Source organism: Aristolochia californica, unplaced genomic scaffold (assembly GCF_029961685.1).
Source record: "Aristolochia californica isolate CCGP_79_NKW_82.1479 unplaced genomic scaffold, dmAriCali1.0.hap1 SCAF_14, whole genome shotgun sequence".
Taxonomy (NCBI): domain Eukaryota; kingdom Viridiplantae; phylum Streptophyta; class Magnoliopsida; order Piperales; family Aristolochiaceae; genus Aristolochia; species Aristolochia californica.
This window is the reverse complement of record NW_027181815.1, coordinates 4,378,819-4,393,828: the sequence shown is the minus strand read 5'-3', so window position 1 is coordinate 4,393,828 and position 15,010 is coordinate 4,378,819. Positions and strand designations below refer to the sequence as shown.

The window sequence follows — 15,010 nt, the reverse complement described above, 5'->3', positions numbered from 1 at the left end:
GTGAGCATTAAGCTTATATCATGCTTAGAATTAATTTTTGCACATTGGAGGTAGGCATGATCGATCAGCCTGTATAGGCTTGATTGGTCATTCAGAACGCAGTCTAGTAGACTCTATAAAACATTATTGATCATCATACATAGGCATGATCATACAGAACATTGCCTAGTCAATTCTATTAAGCATGATTAATCAATCAATGAAGCATGATCGATCAATGAGTTTTGTAAAAAAATTGAAAAATTGTTGATTGATGTCTTGATTGATGATTAAGCTTAGGAAACTCAAAAATATAGTCATTATACATGGTTGGTCGATCAATACTTTTTATAGTTTTTTGAAAATGATAAAAAATATCTATTTTGGTTAGGAATCTTATAAATAGGCAGCCAAACTCGTTGAGGAGATATAATAGATCATTTATTGGCATACAAATGCATTTACAAAAGGTTTTTACACTTGAAATTCTAAATCTACCCTTTGAGACATAAAATGTTGAATCTACCCAAATCCTTCATTTTCTCTTAAATCTCTTGACTTTCCTTGTTGAATCAAAGCTCCACCACATACTCTATTCCTGAGCTCGATGGATTGGAAGGTTGGATCTCTTAGGAGAAAGTTGTCTCTCCTAAAAGAAAGTGTAAGCTTATCTTTTCTCTTTTGAATTCTCACTTTCTTTTGAAAAAAGTTTTCTAGGACCATAATCCAGAAGGGGAGTGTCCACTAGAACTATAATCTACTTGTAAAAAAATCTCTTGGGAGAGATTTAATTTGTGTAATTGGGAATTATACTTGGCTTAAAGAGGGTTGGAATATCTTTACATGTAAATTTCAACCAATAGAGCATATTAGATGAATTTTCCCGACCACGGGTTCTTGAGCGGTGATACCACTAGGGGAATATCGAAAACAAAAAAAAATTGATCTCCTTCAGGTGTGTACTTTCTCCCTTAAATATTTAATTAATTAATTTTGTTGCATATTAAGCACTCAATTTTTATTTCACATTTTCAATTCAACCAATAAAGATAGAAATAAAATGACCACAATTTTGGGTATTCACTTAAATCTTAATAAGCCACATGAGCCAAAACATACATCACAAAGTTCACATGAAATAGAAGTCTAGATACTCAAACATTAACTAATTATAGTGAAAACTCCATGAACCTCTCTCAGTGTACAAGAAAATCATTAGGAGGTGGTTTTGTAGGCTTTTTAAATTGTAATGAAAGAAAATCAAGAGTGAAAGAGAAGATAAATAGAATCTAGAATTCTAGAAGTCTGAATTTTAATATTTTGTTATTATTTGAAGGTATAAATGAAATTGACGATGCAATTCCCAATAGTATTAGCTTGATAGTATTTATTAATATAGGTGTAATGGTTGATAGTTAGGACGGCTCAAGGGTATTTCATTACCTATTCTGTTTACTCTAATACTTATTTTATTACCCATTTTGACTAAAATAGAAGAAAATATTAAATAATTCATTTTCACCTAATTACTCATGGAAAAATAGGTAAATAAAATGGACAAAAATTAGAAAAAAAATATATTCATAAAACAAAATTAATTAAAATTATGTATATATGAAATTAGAAAAAAATGGATTAGGCCATCGTATTTTTTCCCACATAACTATGTTTTTCTTCTAATCTTTGTAAGAGAGTGGTGAAAGGGAGGTGGGGTTTTCTCCAAAGCATTGATTTAATGATACAATTAAGCATGTAGAGAAAGTGCTTCCTTTTTTCTCTTGATTTAAACTTCACAAACCCATAAAGATAAATTAAAAAAAATTATTGCTTAAATTTGCTAAGTCGTAGAATGATAGTTAACAAGGAGGATGGAAGATTAGGTTACAGGGTTAGGGAGAGAATGTTGTGATTTTGTAAGCTTTCATATTACTAAATTAAAAATTGAAAAATTATCTTCAAATACTTTCTGATGATCGAATACATAATAACTATTAATGTTATGCACTTAGCCAATACTACCCAAAAGATCGGCCTGTTAGGAGCGGAAGACATAAGTACTTAACCCGTGTTAGGTCTGATACCAAATGTTATGCACCTAGCCAATACTACCCAAAAGACTGGCCTGTTAGGAGAAGAAGACATAGGTACTTAACCCCATGACCAGTGGGTTATGAGCCCATAACACATCCATATCCTTTTCATTTAATAAATGGTAAATGGGTCAACACAAAAAATTACCCAAAATTTTAATTGATAAATATTTTTATTTGATATCTATTTATAAGCAGACAAAATAGGTAGGTAATTAGGTAAATGCCACTCTATCTGTTTTAGGTTATAAACGTGTATTTAACTATTTATTACTTCGGTTATGAAATTTTTATTTTCTTTGGAGTTTGGATGTCTAATTTGATTTTGGAAATATATAAAATATATTAAAAGTATGTTTTATATCTCTTTTAAAAAAAATTACATTTTAAACACTAAAAATTGAAATTTTTATTTATGACATCATCCTCATTCGACCATGTTAAACCGGTTAAGTTTTTATAATAAGTGGGGGAGGTTCGACCATCTGCCAAACTATGGGAGGTCTCTCCCTTTGGTGTTGGCAACAAGCACACGATCTCCACCGTCCAGAGGGGCTTCTACCTCAGGATAGCCCCAAGTTTCACGCTCGGAGATTCGGCCGAGAGGGCAGAGGGGAGAGATAGGTGCGTCTGTAAAGACCAGTTGCGATTGTACTCCGAAGAAACGCCACAGCTGTAGAAGGCGATGGAGGACGAAGATGAATTCGGCGATCTCTACACAGATGTTCTTCGACCGCCATCTTCCGCCACTCCGCCTCACCGGCCTCCTCTATTTCTCTCTTCCTCTTCCACCTCGGCCTTACCCTCTGCCGGTTCTCTCTTCCAATCTCACGAAGACGATGGCGATGAGGACGACGATTTTCTTTCTAGCTCTGCTCCTGCGAGCGGTTACAAGCCCCCGTCCCAAACCCTAGCACCGCTGCCCAATCGCTTCGTGAAGGAGGATTCTGCCCGAGAGCGAAGACCCGATGTGTCTACTACCTCTCCTTATCGGAAAGAAACAAATTGGGACGGAAACGCGATATTTGACGCGAGGGAGCCTGAAACGGCAGAAGTGCCTGTTCGGAACGAGGACTTGGCCGGGGTTTCTGATGAGCGAGGTAGGGTTTTGGAATCTCGCGACGGGGAAGACAGGACTAGGGGTTTGGACGACATGGGGAGAGGCGAAATTCCGGAGGCCCAAGGCGAGAATGCGGTTCTTTCGGGGGAGAAGATGGGGATTAATGTTGGGGTAGGGGATTTGGATGCGGAGCTAGTGATCCCTGGCTTGTTCACTGATACATTTGTGTCCCTTCATGGTCCGGACGAAGTGAACTCGCATAGGGGGAACCAAAGTGTTGGTGTAGCGGCTGCGGCTGCGGCTGGGGATGATTCGGATAGTGATAGTGAGGACGATCTGCAGATTGTTCTGAATGATAATACAGCCTCAGTTGGAGCAGAGAGGAACGAAGGTGTGGGTATTGACGATGACGATGATGAAGACGGTGAAGATTTGGTGATTGTTGCAGACGATGGAGCTCTCCTCAGCCAGCCAATGGAGGACCGAGACTGGGGAGAGGAGTCTGCTCCAGCAGCAGCGGACGGGGAGAGGAAAGATGGGGCAGAGGTGGCAAAAATAAATGGAGGACAAGGCGGAGCTGTTGGTGCGAGGATTGGGTTTAGCAATCATGGGTATCATCCACATCATTCTCAGTTCAAGGTTAGTTTTGTGATATCTAAGAAAGACAAAAGAACGAACATTTGGTGTTGTTTATTGTCCCTTTCAGTTGGGAGCATAAGTTGTACCTTGTAATTTGCTTAATGTAAGTTTCTTTTGGCATATTGGAAGTCTTTTGGTTGCTTGTACTTACTCCGGAAATGTTCCAGGGCACGTATAATGTTCATACTCCGTTAAGATTTCTGTTTTTCATCGAGAATGTTGGGTAACAGACAATCGCGCTATGGGAACTCTGTACAAATATGCCCGGAAAGTGAGAACCTCTGAACTATTCACTCACCTGGACGTCCTTAAAAGGAGGGAGGGGTTTAATATTCTATAATGATGAGTAGAAGTTTCTTAATTCTAGCCTTAAATCTCAATAAATGCTGTCTGATCCAATCCTGGAGTAATATGGTTTCTAGTGTATAGCTTGAGATTTCAGTGACCATAAATCCGTGTGGAAGTCAAGTGCATGCAATGATACTATTGGATGTCGGTTGTAGTCCTCCCATTTAGAACTGCATCCATTTGTCTATTTCTTGTTTTTCTTTTGTAACTTATTATTTAGTTCTGCAAAAATAAATTTGTGAAAAAAAAAGAAAGTGAATGGAATAAGGAGGCCGAGTACCCTATCAAAAAATAAATTGTCGCTGTAACGTAACTTGGATTAGTGCATTTGAGATTTCTTATTTGGTGTGTTTATTTTTTTGGTTGATCCATATATTATGCCCCATGTTCATGATTTCCTATAGGTGACCTGTGAAGTCCATTATGTAGGTTAAAATGCTCCCCTTAGTCTTGGATTAGTGCATTTGAGATTTCTTATCTGGCGTGTTTTTTTTTTATTTTTTGGTTGATCAATATATTATGCCCCATGTTCATAATTTCCTATAGGTGACCTGTAAAGTCCATTATGTAGGTTAAAATACTCCCCTTAGTCTTTCTCATTGAGTAGATCAGAAAAAAAAAGTGATTTTAATGATTAAAAAGGTGTAACATTGGATTAAATGGAGCAATATCTTAGTTCCATATGAATGCTTCGATTCCTACACATAGAGTTCAGGAAATAAATCATAGCACTTGTAACCTGTCTATGGTTTTTACTAAAAAAATGTGCGATCTTATGTCATTGTATCTGTGAACAAGTATTGATGTCAGTGCTAAACATTGTTGAATATTGATGTACTTTCATTTCTTCTCCTAGACAGTATAATGTGTGTGCAAGTGCCTTTCAATTAACATTTCTTGGGTTTTTTAAGTTGCACTTTTCTATTTTATTGGTCAAGTGAATAGCTGTTGCTCACAAGGGCAGACCTTTTGGTTGAGGTATTTTTAAACTTTAGTTCTTTTCAGTAAATGTTAAATGTCTTGATTGGCATGTGCTCTTGTATGCAGTATGTGAGACCAGGGGCATCTGTTCCCCCCCCAGGGACTGTTGCAGCTAGTAATGGTGCCTCAGGACTGGTCCGTCCTCCTCTTACCATGGGCCCAGTGGCTGGTCGTGGGCGAGGTGATTGGAGACCAATGGGGATGAAAAGCATGCCTACGATGCAGAAAAGTTTTCAATATGGTTCATCTGTTTGGGCTAACAGTTCATCTGGGCGTCCTTTTGGTGGTGGAATGGAATTCACTCTGCCATCTCACAAGTAAGTTTAGTGTGTTTTCATGACATATCGAAGTGTTCTCTGACCTTCATTTTTCATTTTTTTGTGTGGTTTATTTAATCATAAAACTATACTTTAAAGCTTATGGAAAATTTCAACAATGTTGTGAAAACAGAACTTGCAATAACTGGTGAGGTGACTATGTCTGCTTGAATTCGGTTTGACTTGTTTTGACCAAGGTGAACTGGGGACAATGTTATATGACACCTTATTGAAAAAAAAGAGAGAAAATATCACAGTAAAACTTTTTGGATGGAGGAGAGGCGGAGCCCTTCCCCTTCCCTACTAGCAGAAAGGAAGGGGGAGGGCAGGGTAGAGGCCTCTTCTCCCTTGCCTCTTTGTTAGTAAACAGAGAAGCTGGGAGGAGGGACTAACATAGACCCTGGGGAGAAGGGAGGACTCTACTCCACCTCCCCCTTCTTTCTGCTCGCGAGGATGGTATCCCCTGGTGGAAAGAAGGGGGAGGGTGAGCCATCCCTCTTCCTTTCTTCTGGTGGGGGGTTGATGCTTACCTTCCACACCGGCTGAACGAAAGGGAAAGGGTGGGGTGGAACCCCCTCCCCGAACTCTCTGTTCCAAAACAGGAAGGTCAAGGAGGAGGGGTGCTCTGTCTGTCTTCCCCCCTCTTTCAGCTGATATGGAGGGCTTCCCCCAATTGTGTAGTTCAGAAGAGGGGGGGGGGGGGGGGGGGGGGGTGCTAGGGAACGATTTGGTCTGCAATTAAGAAAAGGCTTGAATAACATTGTTCCCTGTGAAACTGCAAAAAACTGGTCATGCCAGATGATCTTTCCCCCCTCCCCTATGTTTGTGCTCTATCAAACCCGTACAGGGGAGCCAGGTTTGGTTGCACCTGGTTCAACTGGCCAGTCTGGTCAGGGTTTGATAACATTGGTTTCACCTATAAATCCTCTCACATTTAAAACAAAACACCTTCCCTTGTGCACCTTCCTGAAAATAGAACTCATAGAGAAGCCTTTTAATATTTTGATGAAAGGACCAGATTATGTGGTCAGGAGAAGATACTTTTCTAGCTAAGAATGTGATGGGATCTCTACTGGGGTGGACAAGTTCGATACAGAAGTACTTGGGAGTATAGAATTGGAGAAGTTTTTGTTGGGTGGAGAGGATTCTAGCTTTCTCCACTTTGGTTCAAGTTAGGATGTTGAAAAGAAGCATATAACTGCTTTTATGAGTTTAAGCATTCTTAAGCTTGAAGTCTATGAGCATGAGAAAGTTTTCTCCAGGGAATTGTACAACATGCCAGGTACTTTAGAAGGCTTTTGTGACAGGAATTTCTGATTGGATTTCCAAGAGAATCTGAGCTGAAACAAACAAGGAAATCTTTTTGTATCAACATTCCAGTTGAATTTTGCTATTTGTGAATCCATTTAGTTGGGCTGTAGTCAAAGAACTAGAACGCATGTATGATCTGTGAAATTCATCATGGATTTTTTTTTTCAAATTTTGTGACACAAAGGAATTTACTCTGCAGATCTGTAAGGAGAAATGTACAAGAAGAGACACATTGCACTTAAAAGAAGAAGAAGAAGAAGAAGAAGAGATACCCAAAAACAAAAAACAAACTAATCTAAAGGAATAGAGCCGCAGCACCGTCGCAAGTGCTTCTGCAACTGTGATGCCAGTATTCAATGAGAGAACCAGAAATGTCCATGATTCTATTAAAAAACTTGCAGGCTTAGTCTACAACCTATCAGTGATGAGAACTAGGCTCATCAAGACACTGCCCCTTGTTCTTGCACATGCATCTTCAAATTGAATAATGAAATTTGCTTGGCTGGGTTGGAGCTGATCACATGTATCTTACATGCATGGTTGTCCTTGATAAGGTTCTTTCTACTAGATTTAATTTGTTATGATGCAAGTTAGTGGTTTGAAGTGGACCTATAGGGAAACTTGTGAAAACCTTCCTTTCGTCTTCTCTTTTACTTTTGTATCTATCAACATTCATGCATGTCCATATACATACAAATATGTATTGAAAGAGGTTCGTTAAGCAAACAAGTCTATTTCTTGCATTGCATATTGCATGACTTCACTTTTATGATCTACTTTTGTGGTTCTACACACACAAGTGCATGCACTATGCACACAACGTTTGATTCAAAAACCAAATACATTTAATAACACCTTTTGTTCTTTGAATCTTTTTTCAGGACAGTATTTGATGTCGACATTGATAGTTTTGAGGAGAAGCCATGGAAGTATCCTGGTGTAGATATATCAAACTATTTCAACTTTGGATTAGATGAGGACCACTGGAAGGAGTACTGCAAGCAGCTGGCAAGTTGCTGTAGTGTTATTGAAAAATCAAATCATGCCAAAACTAGTTACATTTCTTTCAACTTTGAGGCATTGTTTTTCATAAATCCGTTGACCTAATTATGGATTTGTGCAGGGCCAACTTCGTTTAGAAGCCACCATGCAAAGCAAAATTCGGGTTTATGAAAGCGGGCGATCTGAGCAAGTAATGAAGCTTTTGGGCATACAGGAGTTTGTTTGCTGATCTATTGCATTGAGTTTCACTCATTTGCTGGTTTGTGTGTCAGGATTACGATCCAGATTTACCCCCAGAACTCGCAGCTGCAACAGGTCTTCATGATGCTTCTGTTGATAATGCAAACCAGGGGAAGACAGAAGTTGGACAAGGTGATTTTATGGGACAGGGGAGGTCTACTACTCGCATCCGTCCACCTTTGGTATATCCTTTTTGTCTATGTATTGTTCATTCCAGTTTCCTTCTTTATTTGGGTGAATAATTTTACCAGCTGGTACTTTTACTCGTTGATGAGGAGCCATTCAAGTTCCATTTCTAGTTAGTTGAGACAATGGGAAAGAGGGAAAGATGTAAATTCGAACAGCCTCAGGCATAACTAATTTTTTGGTCAATACCTGATTCTTTCCGTTTATGCGGGCAGAAGTAATTGTTTCCCTTGATGCTCTCATGGGCCAATGCTTTTAGGTGATCTCTTCTTATCCAAGTTCATCTATTAGCAGGAATCGTTCTGATTCTGTCAGATTTCTTGCCTCTTTCCCTCCTATTGGTCAGTTTGGATCCTCCCCCAGTTGGATATAACAAGTTATATTTTTATGGGAGGTCATTAGTAATCCCAGGTCACCTGGTATTGATGGGGCAATTCGGGTCTTAATGGAGTTGTCAAGTTTGCTTTCTTGGGTCTTGTTGGTAGGTGTGATGTGGTTGACGCTAAAATTAGAGCTCTTATAAAAGGCATTCAGATATATGTTCAGCATTTTTTTGGCCTTCATCTAGTTGAAGGAGACTCTTTTATGGTCATCTTTTGGCTTTCTGATTCTTCTTTTCTTGCTCGGTGCCTTCAGCGTCATTATGATGACATAATTCAACTGTGCTTGAATATTACTGTAACATGTACTCATATTTTAAGATCAGCTTATCATTTGACTGGTGAATTAGCTAGATCAGTGGGGATTCTATTCCCCCTGGGGCTTGAGGTTTTTCCTTTTGCCCTCCTTTTGTTATATCTGTGCGCGTATCAATGAATCATTACCTTGGATGTTTTCCTTTCTGGGCATGTGAAGAGTTCTACTTGTCTGTTTGATCCTGGCTAATTATTCTTTTGCAGTGCTGGTTTGCTTACTTGTTGTTTTTGCCTGTTATGGGGCTGGCTTTTTTACTGGGACCTAATTTTCTTGTAATCTCTTTTTTTCTCCTTGATGCAATTCTCATTATTCTCAAGAAAAAAAGAATATTTGTTTCCCCTTCTGTAAACGTCATTTTTACTGTTTTTTGCTGATGAAATGTTTTCCTCGTCTTAATCAAATTCCTCACTTTTCTGTGACACACTTTTGTTTGTACCAGCCAACAGGGAGGGCAATACAGGTTGAGGGTGGGTATAGTGAACGTCTTCCATCCATTGATACAAGACCTCCTCGAAACCGTGATTCCGACTCAATCATAGAGGTAAAGGTACTGTTGTTAAAAAAATGTATCAATTTCTTCATCTATATGCTTCTCGGTCTCAACTCCACCAAAGAGAAAAAAGCATATCGAGTCAGCATATTGCTTAAGCCTTTTCTGTGGTCTTTAGGATCCTTAGTTCGTGATTGATCTGGAACTGGATCCTACTTATTCATATTTGGACCGGACCTAGATTCCTGCCTTAAATAGTTCACAGCCCTATTGCTCAAACACCCCTCCCCACTTCCCCTCAGTGCATATGTCTATCCAGCCAATCATGTGCTATAAATTGCTGACAACTTACCTATTGAAGGAATTTGTTTGTACAGATTATTTGCCAAGATACTATAAATGATGATGCCGTCACGTCTAATGGTACATCTGAGCCAGAGAATGAGACCCAAGTAGAAGAATCCAAAGGAAGCGATGAAATTGAAGAAGATGAATGTGGGAGCTGCCTCCCCTCAACATATGACAATAGGAAGAGGGAAAAGATGGAAAGTAGAACACCTGATATGGGTCGTGGTCGTGATGACGTAATTGCTGGTGGTGGGCTACCTTCCTGCCCATCTGAGGCACCTGTTTCATGTAATCATATTTCTGATAGCCAAGGTCAGGTGTACACTAGTGGAGAATCTGGCCCATCCCTGGGAGGAAGGTACTTCATAGTTATGACAACAGCATACAAATTGGATTCATTGCTTGCATAAAATCTTCATTTTTTTACTACTCGTCTCTATTTTGTTTCAGTGGCTGGTAGTGCAGTAGCTTGAATTTATCTGTACTAATTTCATCCTGCAACAAACAGGTTGCCACAAGAGGCACCGGCAGTGAAGTTCTCTGAGGCAAGTGGTGATAATGCATGTGATGTCAAATCACACCACTGTTCTCACATGATCAAGGCTGATATTGAACAAAATGAAAAATCTAAAGTTGACTTTGAGGGAAAGCAAGTACCAGAAGGGTCATCCCCTGAAGAAGTAGAGGCTGTCAAGGAACTAAGTCTAGAACGGAGAGATGATGTTCCTGACGATCAGCTTGCTTTAGCTGATAGTACAGAGTATGAAGGAGATGAAGTTGCATCAGATTTGAGAGTCCCAGGTGAGACCCAGGAAGAGAGTAGCTTGGATCATTCAAAGAAACAAACACTAAGTTCTCGAGTTGAATCTGCAACTCAACAGATTGAGAATGGGGATCAAATGAGGCCAGCTCATAGTGATAGTAGCAAGGCAAGATCTGGGAGTAGCAGGGATTATCAGAGAAGAAAAGAAGGTGGAGAAGATGAAGTTGTTCAAGGTGGACGATCAAGATGCGTCGGAGAGGCAAGAAGGGTCCAAGATGGAGATGAGCCAATTTATCGAAGGAGAGTTGATTATGGTCGAGATGGGAGACAAGAGGCGGAAAGAAACCACTTGGTCCTGAGAGGGAGGGATGACACTGTGCTCTCTTATCTGCATAGAGACTGGGATTCAAGTTTGGGTCATTACTCACGAGTCAAAGGAGAGGGACTTGAACGACAGAAGGAAAGGGACAGTTCAGTGGGAACTTGGCAAAGGAGGGATGAGGATGTGCAACGGAGAAGGACAAAAGATGAAGAGATCATCAAGAGGCGTGACCGTGTAGAGGAAACAGGATCAAGGCATCGGAGTCGTGTTCGTGAAAGTGAAAGGACTGAAAAGGATGACCATGTCTTCTCTCGGAAACGTGTAGAGGATGGGGATTGGCGAGGCCGATATGAGAAAGAAATCAGATCAACCAAGCAAAGGGAGCGGGAAGACATTGCAATGGGTCGGCATGAAAGTTTAGATGACTCGCATCTTAAAAAAAGGAAGGAGGATGGTCCACAGAAAAGAGGAGTTGACAAAGAAGAAATGTTGCATGGATATAGAGCAAGGGAAGAGACAAGGAAAAGAGAAAGAGATGATTTAGTGGACTCCAGAAGGAGGGATGACCCAGCAAGGCAGAGAGATAAGCCTGATGAACATCATCAATCTGTGAGACACAGAGAAGAAAATTGGCGGCAGAGGGAGAGGGAAGACCGGCAAAGGGTAAAACAAGTAGTTGAAGAAAACAAGTGGGTTGGGAGTGGGAGGACTAAAGATGAGTCAAAGGGATTAGGCTCTGAAAAGGATTATTCACATAGAGACAAAAGGCGGCATATAGAGCTGCCAAAGAGACGAGAAAGATTAGAAGAAGATATTTCTTTACAACATAGGGGCCGTGAGGATGTTTACCCTCGTGATAATCCGTATAATTATGAGGAGAAAAATTCAAGACATGATAGGTCAACTGGTCAGAATGATCGTCTTGTAGGGCCATATAAGGAAAAACGCAAAGAGAATCCAAGGAAGATCAAAGAGTCTGAAGTGAGTGATCAAAATGTTGTAGGGCATGGCAGGAGACAGCATGATGACCATGGTACCCACAAAAACGAGAAGGTATGAGGGATTTTTCTTTTTACCAAAAGTTACTAAAGCTCAAAAGCAGCTAACTTTCCATGTATGGAATCTGTTGTAGTGGATTGTCATGTTCACAAGGTAGACAGGAGGTGTCTATATTGTTTATATCCTGTGGCAAGGGAACCAAAGGTTCTTCCCTGTGTGTCAAGTGTTCACAAAGCTACTAAGGTTAGAAATAAAGTTGAGGGATGAGGCTGGAATTTGAGTAACCCAGCCACTCCTGTATCAACTCTAAAAAGTTCTTCATGTTCAAAAAGTTGTTAAGTTCAACAGAAAGTAGTCGTAGAGTAGAGAAAAGATAAACAAGATTGCCGCCACAGTAATTAAAGAAAACAATTGTATTACCTCAAGAGAGACCCAAATTACAAGAGATCCCCTATATTTGTAGACTCTAAATTTGGGTTTTGTATTCAAAATTCAACTAAAATTTTGCTGAATTTACATCATCATAGGACATTCTTAGAATTAAACTTTTTTGTGGCGTTTAAGCTTAACTTTGTGTTGGAATTGCTGAGATATGGAAAGGAATTCCTCAAGAAGTTAACAAGGAGACCTAATTAACCTTAGATTAATTAATTTTGGATATTTTAATTATAAATGACTACTGTTACTTACCAACTAATGACTTTTCCTAAATTAAAAAGCCTCCAAATGGGGGGATTTTTGACAAACAAAGAAACTAGTAAAAGTGGACATTTGCTAAAAATTAATGAAAATAAGATACTTTCTAAAATCAGGCTGTTGGAATTTCAGTTATTTTCTTTCCTGTCCTTCTTCTTCATACTCTCAAATATTTTGCATGACATTGTCTTTTCTCATATGCTTCAGCAATTTTTTTACATTTTTTTAAATAGGCAATTTCTTCTACATTTAACCCATGCACTACCACAGTTTGTTAGCTATGTACAAAAAAGTTCATCTTTATTTGAGATTTATTAAAAATGATGGGTAATATGAGTAAATGAACTTTTGATGTGCCAACTATTTGCTTGATGCAACTGGTGAATCTTAGAAGGTTGGCCCAGTTTTAGATTTGTCCTTTCTTATGTCTTTTTTATCATTTAATTTCTTAATTTACTTTTATGTTAAAGTAATTTAAGTAAGGTTAAAAAATAGAGGAACTAATAATTTGTTATATAGAACCTAGGGGGTGATGGAAAAGGATTTAGTTCACAATGTAGGTGGACATTAGTTGTGAGGTTTGTAGATAAACAACTAATCAACAGAGTTACCTCTCCATAGCAATAATTGTTATTGAGAAATTGTTTGTGTTGTTCAGGTTTCCATGAGAAGCACTAGTGTTCAAGAAAGCAATATAGTTTCACCATCAGATCCCATTGATTCTCAGGACTATGTTCCCTCCAGATCATCTACTGCCACAGTTTCTAAGAAAGGCCATCATCATCATCATCATCATCATGAGCAGACACAGCACCCTTCTAGAAAACGTGAAGAAGATGGTACAAATGATGAGGTCCAGCACAGCTCCCAAAGGGGTCGCACCAAATTGGAACGTTGGACAAGCCAGAAAGAGAGAGATATAAACCCTAATTCCAATTCCCATAGTTCTTCTGTTGCTAAGTCAGCTAAGGAGAGTGGCAACATTGATGGTAGATTCATAGGTACTGAACAACCAGTTGAGAGGGATGAGACAGCTGCTGCTGTTAACAATGAAAAGAATGGAGATTTGAATAAGGATTCTGATGTGGGACACTCATCTGAGAACAAAAAGGTTGATTTAGATAAAGTTGATGATGATCGGCACATGGATGCTGTTGCAAAACTGAAGAAACGAAGTGAACGATTTAAGCTTCCTATGCCTAGTGAAAAAGACTCATCTACAAATAGAAGGGTGGAGAATGAAGCAGTGGCATCCCAGAGTGAGAATCCTACCACTCTGGAGATCAAACAAGAACGACCAACCCGGAAGCGTAGGTGGGTCGCTAGCTGAGTTTCAATGGTGGTGATCTTGTATGAATTTTTTTTTGGGCATTTTGAAATCATCGGTGCTCATGCAGTTGCCATCAGTCCCATACGGGTCCCGTCTGTTTTCTGCATTCCAGCATGCATATGCAGATAGTGGACTTGGGAATTTCACCGAGCACTCAAAGATCCCCCCCAGAACCCACAGCTATCCTTGTTTCTTTCAGTCCCACTTGCTTCCAGCCAATTATGTTATCTCTGTTTCCTGTTTTAGTGAATGTCTGTACAATGCAGTGTAACATTAAACTGGTCCTTTGCAGTGACCTAAAAAAGAAATTTCAGCTTTAGGAAGCAGACGCAATATTACACATAATTGCAGGGTTGCGGCGGGCATGAAAATTTCCTCAAGAGGTGCGCAGTTCAGCAGATAGCCATTGTTGCCATGGGTGTAAGGCCATGGGTGTAAGGTGGGTTAGCTGAAGAAACGAAGCTTATGGCGGAAGATTGGCTCCTGGACAGTGCAGCACTGCAAGCATAGAGTGATGGGTTATTGGGGTCTTGATTGTAAATGCAGCAAGGTGTCGGAATTTTTTGTTCTTTGACCTTTACTATATGACGCATCATGGGGACAATCCCCCACAAGACCAAAGGAATAATTTGTTAAGCGAAATGGAAGGAAAGCATCAGGGGAAATTAACTACAGTTTGATGTTTTTAGCAGTACAGTTAGGGACTGTGAAAATGTACGAGATTTATGCCTCATCTTCCCCTAAAAAGATGAATATTGATAATTCCATCGGCTATCAAATAATACTATCAAGATTTCCTTTTATTGTTTTTTTAATCTTATTTCAATAAATTGATCATAATAAAAATTCAAATCAATATCACCCATGAATGCAAGAAATACGAAATAAATATGAAGCAAAAAATCAAGTTTTAAATCATATATATGTAAGAGAAAAAGTATGAACACGGTAATACTAGATTAATTATTTTTGTTGTTTAAGCATGTCAAAGGTAACATAACCTATTATAATCGATTGCAATTCGTATTTTTTACATACTGCAGTAAAGTCCGGTTTCATCTTTCCTGGCATACTACCCTGCCGGAGAGTCTCCCTACTGTAAGTCTGCAAGCAAGAAGCCGAAGGTAAGTTCAGGTAAGTTCTCTTCTAGCCCGGGAGATTCAATTATGTATTCATTTTTTTTTATTCTCTCCACTTTGACCAAATAACTCTG

The 15,010-nt window shown here is 39.3% G+C and overlaps 1 protein-coding gene across 2 annotated transcripts; it reads left to right on the top strand.

Moving 5' to 3' along the window:
* Nucleotides 1-2,632: 2,632 nt before the first annotated feature.
* Nucleotides 2,633-14,520, top strand: LOC137949725 (FIP1[V]-like protein). 2 transcript variants are annotated; one of them, XM_068795881.1, is made up of 9 exons: nucleotides 2,633-3,768; nucleotides 5,164-5,414; nucleotides 7,607-7,733; nucleotides 7,849-7,917; nucleotides 8,000-8,149; nucleotides 9,289-9,390; nucleotides 9,717-10,045; nucleotides 10,196-11,825; nucleotides 13,126-14,520. In XM_068795881.1, exons 1-9 carry the CDS (start codon nucleotides 2,755-2,757, stop codon nucleotides 13,795-13,797), a joined length of 4,344 nt encoding a protein of 1,447 aa, XP_068651982.1. In that variant the 5' UTR covers nucleotides 2,633-2,754; the 3' UTR covers nucleotides 13,798-14,520. The 2 variants fall into 2 exon arrangements, with proteins under 2 accessions (XP_068651982.1, XP_068651981.1); XM_068795880.1 differs by having other exon boundaries at nucleotides 9,289-9,396.
* Nucleotides 14,521-15,010: the final 490 nt, after the last annotated feature.